Below are 18,737 nucleotides of genomic sequence, written 5' to 3'. Positions count from 1 at the left end.
CCCTTGGACTGCAAGGAGATCCAACCAGTCCATCCTAAAGGAGATCAGTCCTGGGTATTCATTGGAAGGACTGATGCTGAAGCTGAAACTCTAATACTTCAGCCACATCATGCGAAGAGCTGACTCATTTGAAAACACCCTGATGCTGGGAAAGATTGAGGGCAGGAGGAGAAAGAGACAACAGAGGATGAGATGGTTGGATGCTGTCACCGATTCAATGGACATGAATTTGGGTAAACTCCGGGAGCTGGTGATGGACAGGGAGGCCTGGTGTGCTGCAGTCCATGGGGTCGCAAACAGTCAGACATGACTGAGCTACTGAACTGAACTAAGAGCATAAAGTCACAACGTCAAAATTTTCTCCATTTCAAAGTAAAAAACAAGCCAGCTTTTATAATTCATGCTATTGTTCCCCTGCCTTATAGCCAAGAACTAACAATAGTATAAGTGTAAAGGTTTTAAGACCACGCTTAAATTGCATACTCAAGAATGTGCACACATTCTAAGAGAAGGCGGTCCAAGCACCATGGCCTTTGTTGTGCCGTTTGCTCGCACTGACACCCCACCATTTGGCAGGGGCCTGAGACCCTCCATTGGTCGCTGTCTTTGACAGTCAGGACAGATAACTCAGTGTCTTCGCCTTGGGTACTGCGCACCCTTAGTGCAGCCTTTACACACTGTGCTGAATTTGCATTTTCCAACAAAGGAATTGAGTGGCAGGGATTTTCCAGAATTGCTAAAAGAAAGACAAAGCAAAGAAGCAATCTGAAGCTTCTGGGCAGGTAAATAAAGGGACGGCTTCGCTGATGTGGAGAATGCTGATGACAGAACTGGCATCCACTGAGGAACTTTCTATTAAGAAGGACCTGAGATGACCTACGGGTTTTTGAATCTGTCATCCAGTTTTCACATAGAGAAATGTTTGCTCTGTAGCATGCTGTCCAAACATGAATATCTTAAAAAGGAAATACTTCATAGTGAAAGCAATGTTCATTAAACTTAGATAAACACGATACCAGATAAAGAAATTTGCTTGGGCCATCACCTTTAATATCTTTCCTCTCCCCAGTCTAAACATAATTTCAATTGTAATTTACATTTCTATGAGTTTATTTTTACTAACTTACTAGTTAAATCACGGTAAATTAGTTAAAACCTGGTTTGTGATGGGAGCCATACTCCCTGTTAGTTTCATTTAACAGACAAAAGAGCTAAGTTAGCAATTAACCTCAGACTACAACACTGGTGTTCAAAGTCTAAGGGTGAGTTACACATTCTTAAAGGCCGATTCACTGGCCAGCTGTCATCTAGGATCCTAACAAACCAAGTCCATGGGCTGGGGGAGATGATCAGGACAGAAAGGAATCTGGAAAGCCAGGCCAAACAATGAAATGTCACTACATAAGGGAAGATCTAAGAGGAAGAAGCAAAGATGTCTAAGAAGAGCTAGGAGATGGCTGAGGGAGTAGAATTTTTTTCAGTGTGATTCAGAAGTGTGCAGATTTAGAATCTCAATTCTGGACCAGATTGCCTCAAGAAATAATGAACTTTCTACGGCAAATATTTAGGCAGAGCGCATTTTGGCGGTGAGTGCATCCAAATTCAAGCACACTTATAGAATGCCATATTGTGAGCAAGGGAACTGGGTGTTCACAAATGTCCAGGTATTCCGAGGGTGCTTGGTAGGCATGCCGAATTGGTCCCAATGCCCAACGCAAATGTGTATCAGTAAGTCACTGGATACAATTTAAGAGATCAGGAACACAGAAGACTCCAGCATATGTGTCTGACGATCAAATTCCAGGAATCCACTACTCAGTCCACTTTCCAGTAACTAAATACCACTTTCTAGTTTGTGCCACCAGCACCTGTCACTATATCCTCCCCAGTCTCCTAGTTTCCAGCCTTCCCTCCCCAAACCCTTTCCCAAACTGCCCACAGGGGCCACTTCCTAAAATGCAGCTGTGACCCTGACACCTTCTGCTTAGAGATCCTTTATGGCCAGACCCCTGACTTCTCCTCTGGTCCCATCTTCTGCCATCTCCCTCCATGCTTCACACTTAGGCAGGCTACAGTGTATAACACTCTCAGTTAATCCAATGTGCCTGTTTTTCTTTCTGCCTGGACTGCATTCCCTGCTCAAATCTCACATCCCATTTACCCCTGATTTCTTCTGTCACAGAGGTTCTTCACTTCCCTCATCATAGCACCCATCAAACTATCTTGTTAGACGGCTTTACTTAACTGAATCTCATATAGGTTGTAAGCTGCCAGGAGGACAAGACCCATGTCTGCTTGTTTCACAGTTTTATCGCTGGAACAAGGCACATAGATAGTGCTTAAGAAACACTGACTGAAAGAGTAAACAAACCATTGTACTAGTCTGCCACATCGGTATAAAGGGGCATTAGATTAGACGGCACTGGGGAGCTATAGCTCATATCATCTCATTTAGCTCAAGAGCTATGAGTCTCTGACTTACCGTATTATTATGGGAAAGGTTATAAAAATAAAGATTTCTCTAAGAAGAATAAAGTTTTGCTTTCATGCCTGTTCAGATCACTTTCAAGGCCTTAAATCTGGAAGATGAACAGGCGTGCTGGTATTGTTTTATGTTTCTTTCATTATCCAGCACTCTTCCCGGAAGCTACTGATCTGTGCAGTAATAGTAAGACTGGAAATAAATGGAGAGACTCAGAAGGCATGGCCTACCTCTAGGCCATGGACGCCTACTCAGTTGCTCAGCCATATCTGACTCTTTGTGACTCTGTGGACTGTAGCTTGCCAGGCTTCTCTGTCTATGGGATTTTCCAGGCAAGAATACCAGAGTGGGTTGCCATGCCCTTCTCCAAGGGATCTTTCTGACTCAGGGACTGAACCCGCATCTCCTGCATCGGCAGGCAGATTCTTTATCAGTGAGCCACCTGGGAAGCCCCATCTCTAGGTCACTTATAACTAATACTGGTAGAGAAAGAACATCCAGCCTATTCCTAAAACCAAGAACAAATAGTAAAATCAGATTCTGAGGCAAGAGAACAATCTCTCAGCCATGCCAATATTTGTTATACCACTGAGATACATTTTTAATATTTATACATCTGGATATGCAACTCAGTATGTGAATATTTCATTGAATGTCATGGTCTTGGGTAAATGCAACTTAAAAAGGAAGACAAAATGCCAGGAGAAAATGAGCTAACTAGGAGGGAAAGAAAAGATCCAAGCAAGCGCAAAAGAAAGCACTTTTGTAAATGTTTATGTGTTTCACAATGAGACTATATTCAAGCCTTTTTTTCCCATTTAATTAAAAATCAATAAAATTTATGTTGGCTGAAGACTAAAATAAAAGAAAATCTAAACAAGAGCAATGGCTTGCCCCTGAGGATGTGCTTTGGTTTTATCATTTGTTTTAATTAGAAAGTTGCCGCATATCATCATAGTACTATCTGACTTTCTTATTGCATGAAATTAGTGGTTTCCTAATATTCTTTATGGTCCAATGATATGCTCTTTGGGCTCCCCAGGTGGCGCTCATAGCAAAACAACTTGCCTGCCAGTGCAGGAGACGTAAGAGATGCGGGTTCTATCCCTGGATCGAGAAGATCCCTGGGAGGTGGGCATGGCAACCCACTCTGGTACTCTTGCCTGGAGAATCCCATGGACAGAGGAGCCTGGCGGGCTACAGCCCAAAGGGTTGCAAAGAGTCGGACACAACTGAAGCGACTTAGCAAACACGCATGACATGTTCTTTGATCCATGACTTGGTGAAATTCTTAGATTGACCCTCCTATTTATAAGCCCTGACCTCTGCCTCCATGAAGATGCCAATGTATGGTCAGACAAGGCTTTTGAGCCCATGAGGGAGGTGGGAGGGTGGCTGCAGGTCTTTCCACTCAGGTATCTTTCTACTCGCCACTAATCCTATCCAGAGGAGAAAAAGAGCAGTGGCAACAGTACCATTAGAGGAGCAGGAAGCTAATTTTAGGATTTTTGCTTTGTCATCTTGTGCCTCCAGACAAACTGCACATGATGCTAACTATTTAAGGTCTGAGTTCCCCACCTTCAGAGTCTCTCCGTTTATTTCCAAATACAATACAGACATTAAAGCAAGGGCCTCATTAATACTGTTCCCACTGCATCTTCAGGGCCCAAAACATGGGAAGAACTTTATCTCTCCATGTACCCATCAGTGGAGGTTGGAAAAAAAGAAAAAACCACCTATGCTCATCCATCCATTCAGACGATCACTTAGTCATTCATTTAATAAATATTTCTCATGCAGTTAGAAGTGCCTGGCCATCTGCTGAACACTGGGAACTTAGTCGTGAGCAAAGCTGGCATTGGTCCCCACCCTCACTGGGCTTACAGTCGAGCAGGGGAACCAGGCATTAAGTACATCGTCAAAAGCATGATGGACAGACATTTGTAACAGTGGAAAAGCAGGATTTAATGAAAATGAACATTGGTGGGGTTAAGGTGGGGGCTATCCAGTGAGAATGTCAAGGCCAACTGGATAAGAACCTTGATGATGACTTAACAGACATCTCCAAGAACACATCTGGTCCTACATGCCTCAGAGAGTAAACCACAAACAAACACGAAGGATGGGCTCTGAATCATTGGCAACAGAACTGGTGTCAGACATGTGATAGGACTTTTAAGCAGGAAAGCCTTGGTTCATGTAAGTTACTTTGGTTCGCTAAAAGGTTCCAGGTTTACACATTAGCACCATAGTCAGGAGATATCTTTTTTGCCCTAATTTGATCATCCATTCACTATGCTCCACTTATCTTTCGAAGCAGGTCCCATACCTCTGTATGAGCATAAAGACACTCTGTACTTTTCAATTCTGATATTAAGTTTTAATTTACTTTTTGTTGCTTCAGGGTGTTTAGAATAGATTAATGAGTAAATTCTTCTATAGTATTTGTTTCCTGGAGTTGTTCAAATGATGGATATAATTTTAGATCTCTAAATAAATGAACCTGTTTAACATAGTGTTTACATTGTTTGAACACGTGTAGCTTAAGGGAAGGAACTTGTCTGTAACAGCATTAGAACATAATTTACATTTCTTTTTCTTGCCGTCTTAAGCATCTTTGCAGTCACATTCTCAGCTCACTGAGAAACATCACTAATCTAAAAGTAAGGTCTTTGCTATATGTAAAAAAGGAAAGAGGAAACCAGTTGAAAAGGCCACAGCGATAACTCTAAAACTGAGACATGGAAGCCTTTAAAAAGTCTCTAAGTCCAGCTGATGATTTCCCCGGAAGGTTCTTGTGTTTTGGCTATATCTGGCTATCTTAACTGAGTCATCTGGGAATCACACAGCGAAATATCTGCCCCAGAAAACTGAAAGGGTACTGAATGCTAACCTGAGGGTGAGGAAAAGGAACTCTTTGGCTGTCATTTCTCGTTTCTTCCTTCTGAAATATGCCTCCAAAGAGGAAGACCTGAGCGGAAATAAAGCATGCTGGCAGCGTGCGCTCTGACAGTGATGAGGGGAGGCTGTGACTGGAGTGCAGACCCACCCCCTAAGCCCCCAAACACAACGTTGTGATCCGCATGTCACACCACATGGCAACATGAGGCCATACTCCAATACCACGAGGCTTAATTAAAACCACGTGTAGTTCCAAATCTTGGAGCAGGATTTTGGCTGTGGCTGAGTGCATCAAAACATTTGGAGGGTTAAAGTAAAAAAATAAATAAATAAATACAGTTTATATCACAGTGTAATAACCAGCAAAGCAGCTCATAAGCCTTCTATGCATGTTTTTTAACTTGCTTAAAATTAATAGCCATTGTGAGCAACAGCTGACATTTTACAGCCTTAGCAGCCAATAAACTCACCCGTATCTGAAGTAAGTGCTGAACTGTCTGCAGAGGCGGTGAGCGAGTTCTCGTTTACCACATGCTTGAGGACCGGCCAATACCAGCATGGGGTACGGGGCATCCAGACTAGGCAGGGTGCTGCAATAAAGGGCAGAGCAGGCACGGGCGTTAATGCATCCGGCGTGGAAAGCTGCCCACATCGCAGTCACGGTGAATCTGGCTATCTGGCACTTGCTATACGCAGACACGGTATGGAAGGATGGTCCTACTTTCCAGAAGTAAGTTGATTCCAAAATAGCAAAGAATTTACTTTAACACCATTTTTAGAAGGAAAAACATGGTAGGAGAGATATTCATTTCTGGTTGATGGAGTTTTCCCCCAAGAAATTCAAAATGAAAGAAATAAGACTTGCCCTCTCAGAGGTAAACTTTTTCATATCTTTTTTTTTAATAATTACTTTATTTTAATTGGAGGATACTTACTATACAATATTGTGATGGTTTTTGCCATACACCAACATGAATCAGCCATGGGGTATGCATGTGTTCCCCCATTCTGAACTTCTCCCACCTCCCTTTACACCCTATCCATCTGGGTTGTCCCAGGGCTTTGGGTGCCCTGCTTCATGCATCCAACTTGCACTGGTCATCTTTTTTACATACGGTAATATACATGTTTCAATGCTATTCTCTCAAATCATCCCACCCTCGCCTTCTCCCACTAAGTCCAAAAGTCTCTTCTGTGTCTCCTTTGCTCCCCTCAATGTAGGATCATCGTTACCATCTTTCTAAATTCCATATGTATGCATCAATTTACAGTATTCGTCTTCCTCTTCCTGACTTACTTCACTCTGTATCATAGGCTCCAGTTCTTATCTATTGATTTAGAACACGGATGTGAGGACTTCCCTGGTGGTCCAATGGTTCAGAATCCTCCTTCCAACACAGAGGATGTGGGTTCAGTCCCTATCAGGGAACTAAGATCCCATGTACCACGGGGCAGGTAAGGCTGCACACAACTCGAGAGGCCTACGTGCCACAAATACTGAGCCCTCAGGCTCTAGAGCTCAACTGCTGAAACTAGAGAGTGCCTGCGTGCCACAACGGAGACCCAGGGCAGCCAAAACAATAATAATAATAAAGATAAAATGGCAAATTTACTATAAAAAAGAACACATGTGTGCAAAGAAAATAATAATCACTAACATTTACATAAGCAATTACTATGTGCCAAGCACTATTGTAGGCATCTTACCCGCATTACCTCATTTAGTTATTGCAGGAAGCTAATGAATTCATTCTCCCCACTTCACACACGAAGAAACTGAAGTACATAGAGGTTAATTAACATGCTCAAAGTAACAGCTAGTAAGTAAGAGCTGGTATATGAATCTAGGCATGGCTTTCCAGTCTAAAAGACCAATTTGGGCTAATTTACATAAAATCTCTTACAACAGGCAGAGCTGAAGTGTGTGGGTTTCACTCATGACACAAATTCTAGAAATACAGACTAAAATATAATATTTTGAAAACAATATGGCTGAGGTGTAGATTCTATGAAGCACGGGGGCAGCACAGCATAAGTTTTCAATCTCTCTGAACACTCACAGAAAAACAGAAAAACTTGAGAACAGAAGTCCATGGAAAATATGGATAACAAAACCAGACGAAAAGCCACAAAGCCACAAGACTTTTATGGCACTGGAATCTGTGCAGAAGGAAGGAGGAGGGAGTGATGGGCAGCATTTGAGAACAACAGAACCCCAGAACAACAGGTATCCAACGAAAAGCAGGCAGGCTGGAACTGTGCATGTCCAAAAGCCTACACATGAATGCTCATAAAAGCTGTATTTGCAGTAACCAAACACTGAGATCAGCCCAGATGTCCTTTGAGAGATGGTTGGTTAAACTAATTGTGGTGTATTCAACAAGGAATACTACTCAGCAACACAAAGGAGTGAACCATTGATACATTTAACAACTTGAATGAATCTCCAGTGAATGAGGCTAAGCAAAAAAAAAAAAGTCAACCCTCAAAAGTTATACATATACTATATGACTCCATTTATATAGGGTCAGGGAAGATGAGAAGGATGGAGGCAGCTGTTGCTATTAAAGGGAAGCAAAGGGATTCACGTAACAAAATTCCTGTATCTTGACTGGAAGTATGTTGTGCTCAGTCGTCTCCGACTCTTTGCAACCCCATGGACTGTACCCCCTCAGGCTCCTGTGTCCATGGGATTTCCCAGGCAAGAATACTGGAGTGGTTGCCGTTTCTTACTCCAGGGGATCTTCCCAACTCAGGGACTGAACCCACGTGTCTTGCATCTCCTGCCCTGGTAGGCAGATTCTTGACCACTGTGCCACCTGGGAAGTTACCCATTTCTATCTTGACTGGAGTGATGCTCACGTGAATCTACACATGATAAAATCACACAGAACTAAACGTACACATGAGTCCACGCAAAACTGGTGAAATCTGATAAGGCTGATGGACTGTATCAATGTCAGGTTCCTGGTTTTGATATTCCACTACAGCTAAGCAAGACATTACCACTGAGGGAAACTGGGCGAAAGATATCTAGGCTTTCTCTGTATTATCTCTTACAACTGCATGTGAATCTAAAATTGCCTCGATAATTTTTACGTGATTAAAGAGAAAAAATTTTGAAAGAAGGTGATGAAAATGGAGGATAGGCAAAGAAGATCTACTTCCTAAAGGAGAAAACCAAAACCTACAGAACAGAGCAAATATTACAGACTGTCATTCAAGAAAAAAGCTTCCTGAAAAAATAAACAAAAACAGTATACAACATACCTGAGAATATCAGCCCAGAACAACTGGGCTAGAAATGCTGTAACAATAATACTAAGGCATAGTCTAGTGAAATTGCTGGACTTTAAAAAGGCAGTGTGTGCTGAACTGTGTCCAGTTATTTGCAACCCCATATACTGTAGCCCCGGAGAAGGCAATGGCACCCCACTCCAGTGTTCCTGCCTGGAGAATCCCAGGGACAGGAGAGCCTGGTGGGCTGCCGTCTATGGGGTCGCACAGAGTCGGACACAACTGAAGCGACTTAGCAGCAGCAGCAGCATACTGTAGCCCACCAGGCTCCTCTGTCCATGGGATTTTCCCAGGGAAGAATACTGGAGTAGGTTGCCATTTCCTTCTCCTTAAAAAAGGAAGAAGTGGGGGTAATTATTTAGCTAAAAAGAGAACACACAATTTATACAGGAGAGAAAATTAAATTGTCATCACATTTTTGACAGCAATTTTTGCACAAAAAGAAAATGGAGAAGCACTTTTAATATATTCAAGAAAAAAAAAAGTGTGAGTCATGGCTTAAATGATTTTCAAGTGTAAAGGGCAGATAACCGTCCATATTATCAACATGGACGATTTCAAGAGATACTGATTGCACAGCCCTTCCTCAAGAATGTGCTAAAGAACAAGCTTCATACAACTAAAATGACTCAAGAGGCATCACTATAAGGGCTGGCGGTGGGCAATAAATATGCAGTTACCCAGAGAACTAAGGCTAAATGACAGCAAAGGAGAAAGTACAGTGTGTGATGGATATATGCTCTGACAATATAAATATAGTGCCACTATTTTTTAAATGGAGTGATTGACACTTATATGAAATATATACAGTAGGCAAATTCATAGAGACAGAAAGTGTATTAGAAGTTACCAGGGGGTGGGGGTAGCAGGAAATGGGGAGTTATTACCTAAGGGCTACAGAGCTTCTGTTCCGGGTGATGAGAAACTTGGAAACAGATGGTGGTGATGGTCGCACAATACTGTGAATATAATTAAGGCCACTAAACTGTACACTTCCAAGTGGTTAAAATGGCACATTTTATGTTATATATATATATATATTTAACCAAAATAAAAAGCAATGGGGGATGGTTAACAGGAAGAACATCAGCAAAATGGTTTTAATGCTTCAGTAATTATTACTACTGGTATTCTGATACTGTTGTGGTATGGTATGGGACGTTAAAAAAAGAGTAATCGTGGGATGTTCTAATTTCATCTTCTTTAATGTCTTTGGTGAGGGAGAAAAGGAGATACAGATGTAACACAGGTGAAGTTCCGTAAAAGCTCAACTATAGTCTTGAAGCTGAATTGTAACAACTGAGGAGGTATTTTACTATCTATTTATAGATAGAGCTACCTAGATGTAGATTAGATAAACATGAAAGATTAAGTAGACGTAATAGGTAGGTACAAATAGGCAAAATGGATGGATAGATGAATGGATGGATAGATGGATGGACAGAAAAAAGAATCAGTAGATGGATCAATGAATGGAAGGAAGGAAGGAGAGAGGGAGAGAAGGAAGGAAATCCATTCCTAGCTTCTGTCCACTAAAACACCTACAAAACAATGACCAACCCAGTGGTCAAGACTGTCTCTAGTGCCCACATTGTGATTGGGAAATACCATTTCTCACTAAAACGAACTAGGGCTTCTTGGAGAAATGGCTGATTTCAGAGTTCGGACAAGGCTTGGACAACATCAGTCTGGAGAACCCTGTCATATAAGAGAGCAAGAAAGCCATCACTGACTACCAGGCCAGGGTCAAGACAATATGCAAAATCCATTTTCATATTGGATCCTTACTTCAGTCTCGCCAGGAGAGAGGACAGTGATTCCCTGGTATCACAGCCTACAAGTTCCAAGAGAAAGAGTCAGGGTTTCTTTCCTGGAGGTTGACTTTTGGGGCTGCCAGGGAGCTGTGTCCTGACCCAGGGTGGGAAGGACATGGCATGCCTCCTCCTGCCTCCACGAGCTTTACATCATGAACACTGCTCCATCCCAGGGCATCCAGGGTGGCTTGGCCATTTGCTATTCTCTGACAGCCAGAAATGATCAAGAAATGTGTGTTTATCAGACACTGCTGTAAATTTGCTTGATACATATTTTTATATAAATGTACCCTAAAGCATGAAACAACTAGCAATCTCATAAACTAGAAAAAGAAGTACAATGAGGACAATAAATGCCCTTCTTTTAAATCAAATGTGCTTTTCCAGATGTATGCAAATAAATGATAAATCATTTCACCTAGAGGGCTACCATAAATATATAAAACTGTCAATGTCTACATGATTAAATTACATGTAAAAAATCATGTCCTGGGTGCAAAATAAAACATTTTCTCTCTGTGGGAAACCAACCGGGTGAAGTACAGGAGCAGACCACATGAAGAAGAGGAACCATTTATAACCCAGAGATTTTACAAGTATTTTTAAAATGCCTTTGGGTACTGATAGAAATTCTGTATTATACTTATAGTGTCAATGGCAATCTGCTTCAACAGAGTGTTTAAAAAGAAATGGAGAAATTGTGGTAAATCTGTCTTCAAACTTAGAGGTGAGGGTCTCTATTCCTGTGTTCAGCCAAGCTGGGTGACTCCTCCCTGTGGGGTTGATTGCAGCTCAGTGCAACCCCTGGAAAGGCTGTTTCGGTTTCACTTCTGCGAGCAGGGACTCTAGGGACTCTCTAATATAGAAGCTGTGGTCACAGTTGCTCTTTGGCAGGGGTTTCTAGCATCCACTCACAGCTAAGGAAAAATTGTCAGTGGATAGAGACCATCACAGTTCTCTGCTGATGAGACGAGGGTCTGAGGTTCTCTCCTATAGCAGGTATATCGGCAAACTTTTTTTCTTTTTTTATTTCACCATCCTATGTCACAGGCTTCCCTGGCAGTAGCTCAATTGGTAAAGAATCCGCCTGCAGTGCGGGAGACCACAGTTCGATCCCTGGGTTGGGAAGCTCCCCTGGAGAAGGGATAGGCTACCCACTCCAGTATTCTTGGGCTTCCCTGGTGGCTCAGCTGGTAAAGCATCCACCTACAATGTGGGAGACCTGGGTTCAATCCCTGGGTTGGGAAGATCCCCTGGAGAAGGGAACAGCTACCCGCTCCAGTATTCTGGCCTGGAGAATTCCATGGACTGTATAGTCCATGGGGGTCACAAAGAGTTGGACATGACTGAGTGACTTTCACTACCATGTCACAGGCTAGCCACCATTCAAGAGTCCAGGTGAAAGAGAGAAGTTGAATCCACTGATCGCCACACTTGGGAAAATGCCAACACGGGAGTCCCATGTTTGAACATGTGATGATGAGATGCTATATCTGAGGCAACACAGCCTGTCAAATGAAGACCCGATCCCTTCCTCAGAGAGGTGAGAAAGCAGTGGGTCACAAGAGAGACGGCTAGGGCAATGAGGAGGTTGTCCTGTGCTGACCACCCCGAGTTCCACCCAGGGCATCTCTCAGAATACCTGTCAAAGATCCTCTGCGGCTGCATCACGCTGTTGACCACATGGGTCATGTGGTCTTGGGCCGCGACCACTTCCGGGGGAGGGTTGTATTTATTCACGGCCGAGATCTTTTCCAGAATTAGAAATGCAAAGGGGAAAAAAAAATTCATTGTGCAAGAAAGACAAGACTTTCTTTACTGAAATGTTCTAGACATGCAACCAGGAATCTGCGTTCACATCTACTCTAGCTTTCCTAAAACCTAAAGAGTGATAATTAATCTAAAATATTGAACTGGAACCCCTTGGTCACCTATTTCTTTATATTTTCTGGTTTGGGAGGGAAAAAGCAAAAAAAAGAAAAAAACCCTCAAAAGTCTAAGATTACCTTTAATACAGTAAATGTTTCAACTTTTAGTAAGAGAAGAAGTTATAAAATTCTTCGTTCTAGATTCCAGGTAGCTGTTATTGTAGACGTTTTCCTCCTGCCATCATACCAAGAACTATTCCTATTATCTCAAATTCTACTAAACCTCCTCCTCTTTTAATATAACTTTCTCTTTTCCAAAGATACAGGCCTTTTCCTCATGACAGACAGCTGTCTATTCCCCAGCTTTGCTATCACTCTAAATACAGTATACTTGTCTACCACATGTTAATCTAATGTGTGGTTTTGAATGTTATCCCCTTTGCAAAACATTAAAGGGAAAGAGAAATCTAATAAGTGCCTCTGAGTGTGAGAATAATAACAGACCAGCATCTATAACTATTTTTAACCAAGATTTCAGAAAGGCATTTATGAACTGGAATATATCTGCCTCTCTGCATATTTATACCTGCTTTTTCACTCCCATCTCAAATTTGCATCAGGTGTAAGAAACCCCTCATTAGTGGAGATTTCAGCTGACACCTGTCACGACAGCATGACAAATTGGCTACCATAGGTATGGTGTGGGGAAGCAGGTGCTAGCGTTCAAGGTCTGGTTACTCTCAAGTTGTGTGTCCAGAAAAGAATCATTATCTTAAAGAGGAGAATAAAGGACTTAAAACACCAGAGTAGCGATCTGAGTCCTTTACAGTGATGTGGTAGAATGACATTGTAATGCATTTCATTATTAAGTGAAGATCTAGAGGAACACAGAATCACACACCCCCCATATATGATAATTTTCCAAACTTGCAGTCAGCCTTACAGCTGCCAGCCTAGGTACATGCAGGCTGCTTCAGTCTCCCACGGCCAGTCTCCTTACTGTACCAAAAGCAGGCCTTTCACTGCCTTTGTGTTGACGCTCAGCTCTGCAGAGGGTCAAACAACTAGACTCTAGGACAAAGAAATGCTCCTTAAATAAATAATGAATGAACATACTGTTATATGCTCATTTCTGGATTGCAATGGTCCTGCAGCAGATGGCATGAGCTTTCGAACCTATCAACTCATAAACATGTGAAATATGACTATATACCTTTTCGTCCACTTTAATCTTCTTCTGATCCAATTCTGTTAATCGAAGTAGCATAAAAATGACGAAGGACCAATAGTCAGGTTTTTCCTGTTTAAAATATCAAGAGGGTTATTTTGTTGCCTTCCTTTCCCCAAATTAATAAGCAGTAGCAGTCTGCTTTCATGAGCAAGGCCTTTTACCCACGAATGCAGTCATTCACACACACACACTAGGCCTTTACATTTTCACAACTGCAGTCCCCTTATATTAACAACTCAAATGCAGGCTCTGCCTTGTAACTTACAAAGCTTTTCAAATGTGTGATCTTGTCGATCTCCCTGTGAGATAAGCAGGACAAACCTGATTATCTTCATCTCTAAAGAGAAAAACACCTAAGGCTCAGGGAGGTGTATTTCATCTAATGTTCCATGACCAGTGACTGAAACCCTATCATCTAACTTAAAAGAGTTTCATTATTATAATAGTAGCAGTCCTTATTATTAATTCCTCATTATTTCTTTGTGTTGTTTTATATTAATTTTGTATCATTAATTATGAATTTGTTTTACAATAATAAAATGATATTCATTTATAGAACAATTCCCTTAATACTCTATCATCTGCTGTGTTAGGATTATCTGCTTTTTAGAAACATAATTAGTTACGTTGTATCAAGAAGCTATGTCTCTTTGAAGACAAAGATATTAAGTGGGTGATGCATTTTGTAGATGAGAATACACACGAAAGGAATATACAATGGCATCTTTTGTGCACTTCAAAGTGCATATGTGGGAGGGGTTTATAAATAAATGAGGTAACATGTGTGAAAGGGTCTGTGCTCTTTATGAGTTTGGAACTGGGAGGGATGGCCACTTTAAACCCAGGGATGCTTTTACATTGTCTGCCACTATTCCCATACCAAGCACTGTTTTTACTCTCAGACTGTACTTTTCATTTTTCATTTTGATTTTTTGCCTGCCTAGTTATGTTTCTCAAGTCATACACACACAAAGAAAGGTACTCAGAGATACATACAAATTGAAGAATCTACGGCCAAGTGAGCGAAGGATATAGATTCAAAGGGCAATGAATGACATTTGCACAAAAAGGAAGGGAAACAGAGTTGAGCAGAAAGGATCTATCATTGGCGACAAAAAAGAGAGCATCCAGAAAAAAGAAAAAGTCTGCATATTTGATATCCAAAGGTGAAGAATCACTAGGAAGTATATGATTTTTTCCTATAATCATTTTACAATGCCAGTTTTACAGCAATCCCCAGGATAATTTCTTTAGGTGTCTAATCTTAGACTTCTCCCTGATATAAAATAGGAGCCACATTCCATCTACACCTCAGGCATTCTTGCACTAAAAAGACATTGCTCTATAATCTCAATAGCTCCCTCTTGATAATATTTATTACCACGTGGATGAGTCACAAATGGTCATACAGAGTAGACAACTAATATTCAATTTCAGGCTTTACCTGCACTGATGGTGGAGCACGGGTGTGACTTTGCTTACCCTTCTAATAGAGAGTGGTGATAAACACACTGTATTCACATTCTTCATGTTCTATCAAAAGTATTTCATAAAGAAGAATTCCAAGAATGTTCTTATCCCTACCTCCCACCCCCAAAACAAAGGACGTCTTACCCGAATTGGATTTCTCAGAAGATTGAGAACTCGAAGGAGAGGTAGGTTTTCAATGTATTCTATTTCACCCAGCTCAGCAATCTGTTTAACCGAAAAACAAACACACACACACGCAGAGAAAATATTATCAACAGGCTAAATGTACCAAGACAACAGAGAACATAATATAAGAGGAGCTACTTTGGATCCTTTAAACTCAACTTATTTCAAAAATTCAGTTCAGTTCAGTCGCTCAGTCGTGTCTGACTCTTTGCGACCCTATGAATGGCAGCACGCCAGGCCTCCCTGTCCATCACCATCTCCCGGAGCTCACTCAGACTCAGGTCCATCGAGTCTGTGATACCATCCAGCCATCTCATCCTCAGTCGTCCCCTTCTCCTCCTGCCCCCAATCCCTCCCAGCACCAGAGTCTTTTCCAATGAGTCAAATCTGCGCATCAGGTGGCCAAAGTACTGGAGTTTCAGCTTTAGCATCAGTCCCTCCAAAGAAATCCCAGGGTTGACCTCCTGCAGAATGGACTGGTTGGATCTCCTTGCAGTCCAAGGGACTCTCAAGAGTCTTCTCCAACACCACAGTTCAAAAGCATCAATTCTTCGGCACTCAGCCTTCTTCATAGTCCAACTCTCACATCCATACATGACTACTGGAAAAACCATAGCCTTGACTAGACGGACCTTAGAAGAGGTGGCATGAATACATGGAAGAACTGTACAAAAAAGATCTTCACAACCCAGATAATCATGATGATGTGATCACTCATCTAGAGCCAGACATCCTGGAATATGAAGTCAAGTGGGCCTTAGAAAGCATCACTATGAACAAAGCTAGTGGAGGTGATGGAATTCCATTTGGGCTGTTTCAAATCCTGAAAGATGATGCTGTGAAAGTGCTGCACTCAATATGCCAGCAAATTTGGAAAACTCAGCAGTGGCCACAGGACTGGAAAAGGTCCGTTTTCATTCCAATTCCAAAGAAAGGCAATGCAAAAGAATGCTCAAACTACCGCACAACTGCACTCATCTCACATGCTAGTAAAGTAATGCTCAAAATTCTCCAAGCCAGGCTTTAGCAATACCTGAACCGTGAACTCCCTGATGTTCAAGCTGGTTTTAGAAAAGGCAGAGGAACCAGAGATCAAATTGCCAACATTCGCTGGATCATGGAAAAAGCAAGAGAGTTCCAGAAAAACATCTATTTCTGCTTTATTGACTATGCCAAAGCCTTTGACTGTGTGGATCACAATAAACTGTGGAAAATTCTGAAAGAGATGGGAATACCAGACCACCTGACCTGCCTCTTGAGAAATCTGTATGCAGGTCAGGAAGCAACAGTTAGAACTGGACATGGAACAACAGACTGGTTCCAAATAGGAAAAGGAGTACGTCAAGGCTGTATATTGTCACCCTGCTTATTTAACTTCTATGCAGAGTACATCATGAGAAACGCTGCACTGGAAGAAACACAAGCTGGAATCAAGATTGCCGGGAGAAATATCAATAACCTCAGATATGCAGATGACACCACCCTTAAGGCAGAAAGTGAAGAGGAGCTAAAAAGCCTCTTGATGAAAGTGAAAGAGGAGAGTGAAAAAGTTGGCTTAAATCTCAACATCCAGAAAACGAAGATCATGGCATCTGGTCCCATCACTTCATGGCAAATAGATGGGGAAACAGTAGAAACAGTATCAGACTTTATTTTTTGGGGCTCCAAAATCACTGCAGATGGTGACTGCAGCCATGAAATTAAAAGACGCTTACTCCTTGGAAGAAAAGTTATGACCAACCTAGATAGCATATTCAAAAGCAGAGACATTTAAAAAATTGCTCTTGTGAATATCTAGCCTTTCAATAAGAATTCCATAAATTCACACAGAACAAGGGAATTACTGTTCCTTCAATAAATCTAAACTCACAGCCACATTTTCTTTTCTCCCCTCTGGATAGAGAACAGTGAGGTAGAGAGATGTTCCTCATCTCATCCATATTTAAGGCAGGAATAAAATAGTATGTAGAAACAGAGAAAATGCAAAAAAGGTATGCATGGGCTACGTGGCTCTCCCCATCACTCATCCTGTCTAGCATTCAGTTCCCCAGTCCCCGTCCCCATCACTGCTTCTGCTGGTTATTGTGGTTATTTGTGACTGGGGAAGCCTTCTTACTGCACATAGCTCTATCATTTTATCAATGAGGTCACTGTTTTAAGAAAAGATAAAAATGGCAAGTTGTATGACATATTTCTTGATGTCAATGTTACATGACTTCACCTGAAAACTCTTTGCTAAACTATACATTTATGACTTATACATAACTCTTGAGAAGACTCTCAAGAATCTTCTCCAACAACATGGATTGAAATCAACAATTCTTCGGCTGTGCAGATCACAACAAACTGTGGAAAATTCTTAAAGAGATGGGAATACCAGACCACCTTACCTGCCTCCTGAGAAACCAGTATGTAGATCAAGAAGCAATAGTTAGAACCAGACATGGAACCATGTAATGGTTCAAAATTGGGAAAGGAGTACATCAAGGCTGTATATTGTCACCCTGATTATTTAACTTATATGGAGAGTATGGCATGCGAAATGCCAGGATGGATGAAGCACAAGCTAGAATCAAGACTGCCAGGAGAAATATTAATAACCTCAGATAGGCAGATGACATCACCCTTATGGCAGAAAGCGAAGAGGAGCTAAAGAACCTCTAGGTGAAGATGAAAGAGGAGAGTGAAAAAGCTGGCTTAAAGCTCAACATTCAAACAACTAAGATCATGGCATCTGGTCCCATCACTTCATGGCAAATAGATGGGGAAACAATGGAAATATTGACAGACTTTATTTTGGAGAGCTCAAAAATCACTGCAGATGGTGACTGCAGCCATGAAATTAAAAGACACTTGCTCCTTGCAAGAAAAGCTATGACTAAACTAGACAGCATATTAAAAAAGCAGAGACATTACTTTGCCAACAAAGGTCTGTCTAGTCAAGGCTATGGTTTTTCCAGTAGTCATGTATGTATGTGAGAGTTGGGAGTATAAAGAAAGCTGAGCACTGAAGAGATACATTTGAATTGCGGTGTTGGAGAAGACTCTCGGGAGTCCCTTGGACTGCAAGGAGATCCAACCAGTCCATCCTAAAGGAGATCAGTCCTGAGTGTTCACTGGAAGGACTGATTCTGAAGCTGAAGCTCCAATACCTTGGCCACCTGATGCGAAGAACTCACTCACTGGAAAAGACCCTGATGCTGGGAAAGATTGAAGGCAGGAGGAGAAGAGGATGACAGGATGAGATGGTTGGGGTGCGTCACTGACTCGATGGACATGAGTTTGAGCAAGCTGCCGGAGATGGTTAAGGGCAGGGAAGTCTGGCGTTCTGCAGTCCACGGGGCCGCAAAGTCGGACACGACTGAGTGACTGAACAACAACAACCACAAAACCATATGAAGAGATTTGGAACCTGGTCTTATGACTTCTTAGGTCTTATGACATCTTAAGTCTAATGACTTTATGAAGTCTTTGACTTCTTATGACAT

General features: G+C 41.8%; 1 protein-coding gene across 1 annotated transcript in view; it reads right to left on the bottom strand.

Annotated features, from left to right (window-relative positions):
- The window catches only part of LRGUK (leucine rich repeats and guanylate kinase domain containing), a 109,075-nt gene that overhangs the window by 54,570 nt on the left and 35,768 nt on the right, over nucleotides 1-18,737 (bottom strand). Inside the window, exons 8-11 of the mRNA XM_052639044.1 lie at nucleotides 15,208-15,288; nucleotides 13,576-13,662; nucleotides 12,137-12,243; nucleotides 5,854-5,973 (exon numbers count right to left, since the gene is read on the bottom strand). Coding sequence (XP_052495004.1) covers nucleotides 5,854-5,973; nucleotides 12,137-12,243; nucleotides 13,576-13,662; nucleotides 15,208-15,288 — 395 coding nt within the window. The remainder of the gene's footprint in view (nucleotides 1-5,853; nucleotides 5,974-12,136; nucleotides 12,244-13,575; nucleotides 13,663-15,207; nucleotides 15,289-18,737) is intronic.

The sequence above is a fragment of the Budorcas taxicolor genome, chromosome 4 (genome assembly GCF_023091745.1).
Source record: "Budorcas taxicolor isolate Tak-1 chromosome 4, Takin1.1, whole genome shotgun sequence".
NCBI classification, from domain to species: domain Eukaryota; kingdom Metazoa; phylum Chordata; class Mammalia; order Artiodactyla; family Bovidae; genus Budorcas; species Budorcas taxicolor.
This window is presented reverse-complemented; position numbering and strand designations above follow the sequence as displayed.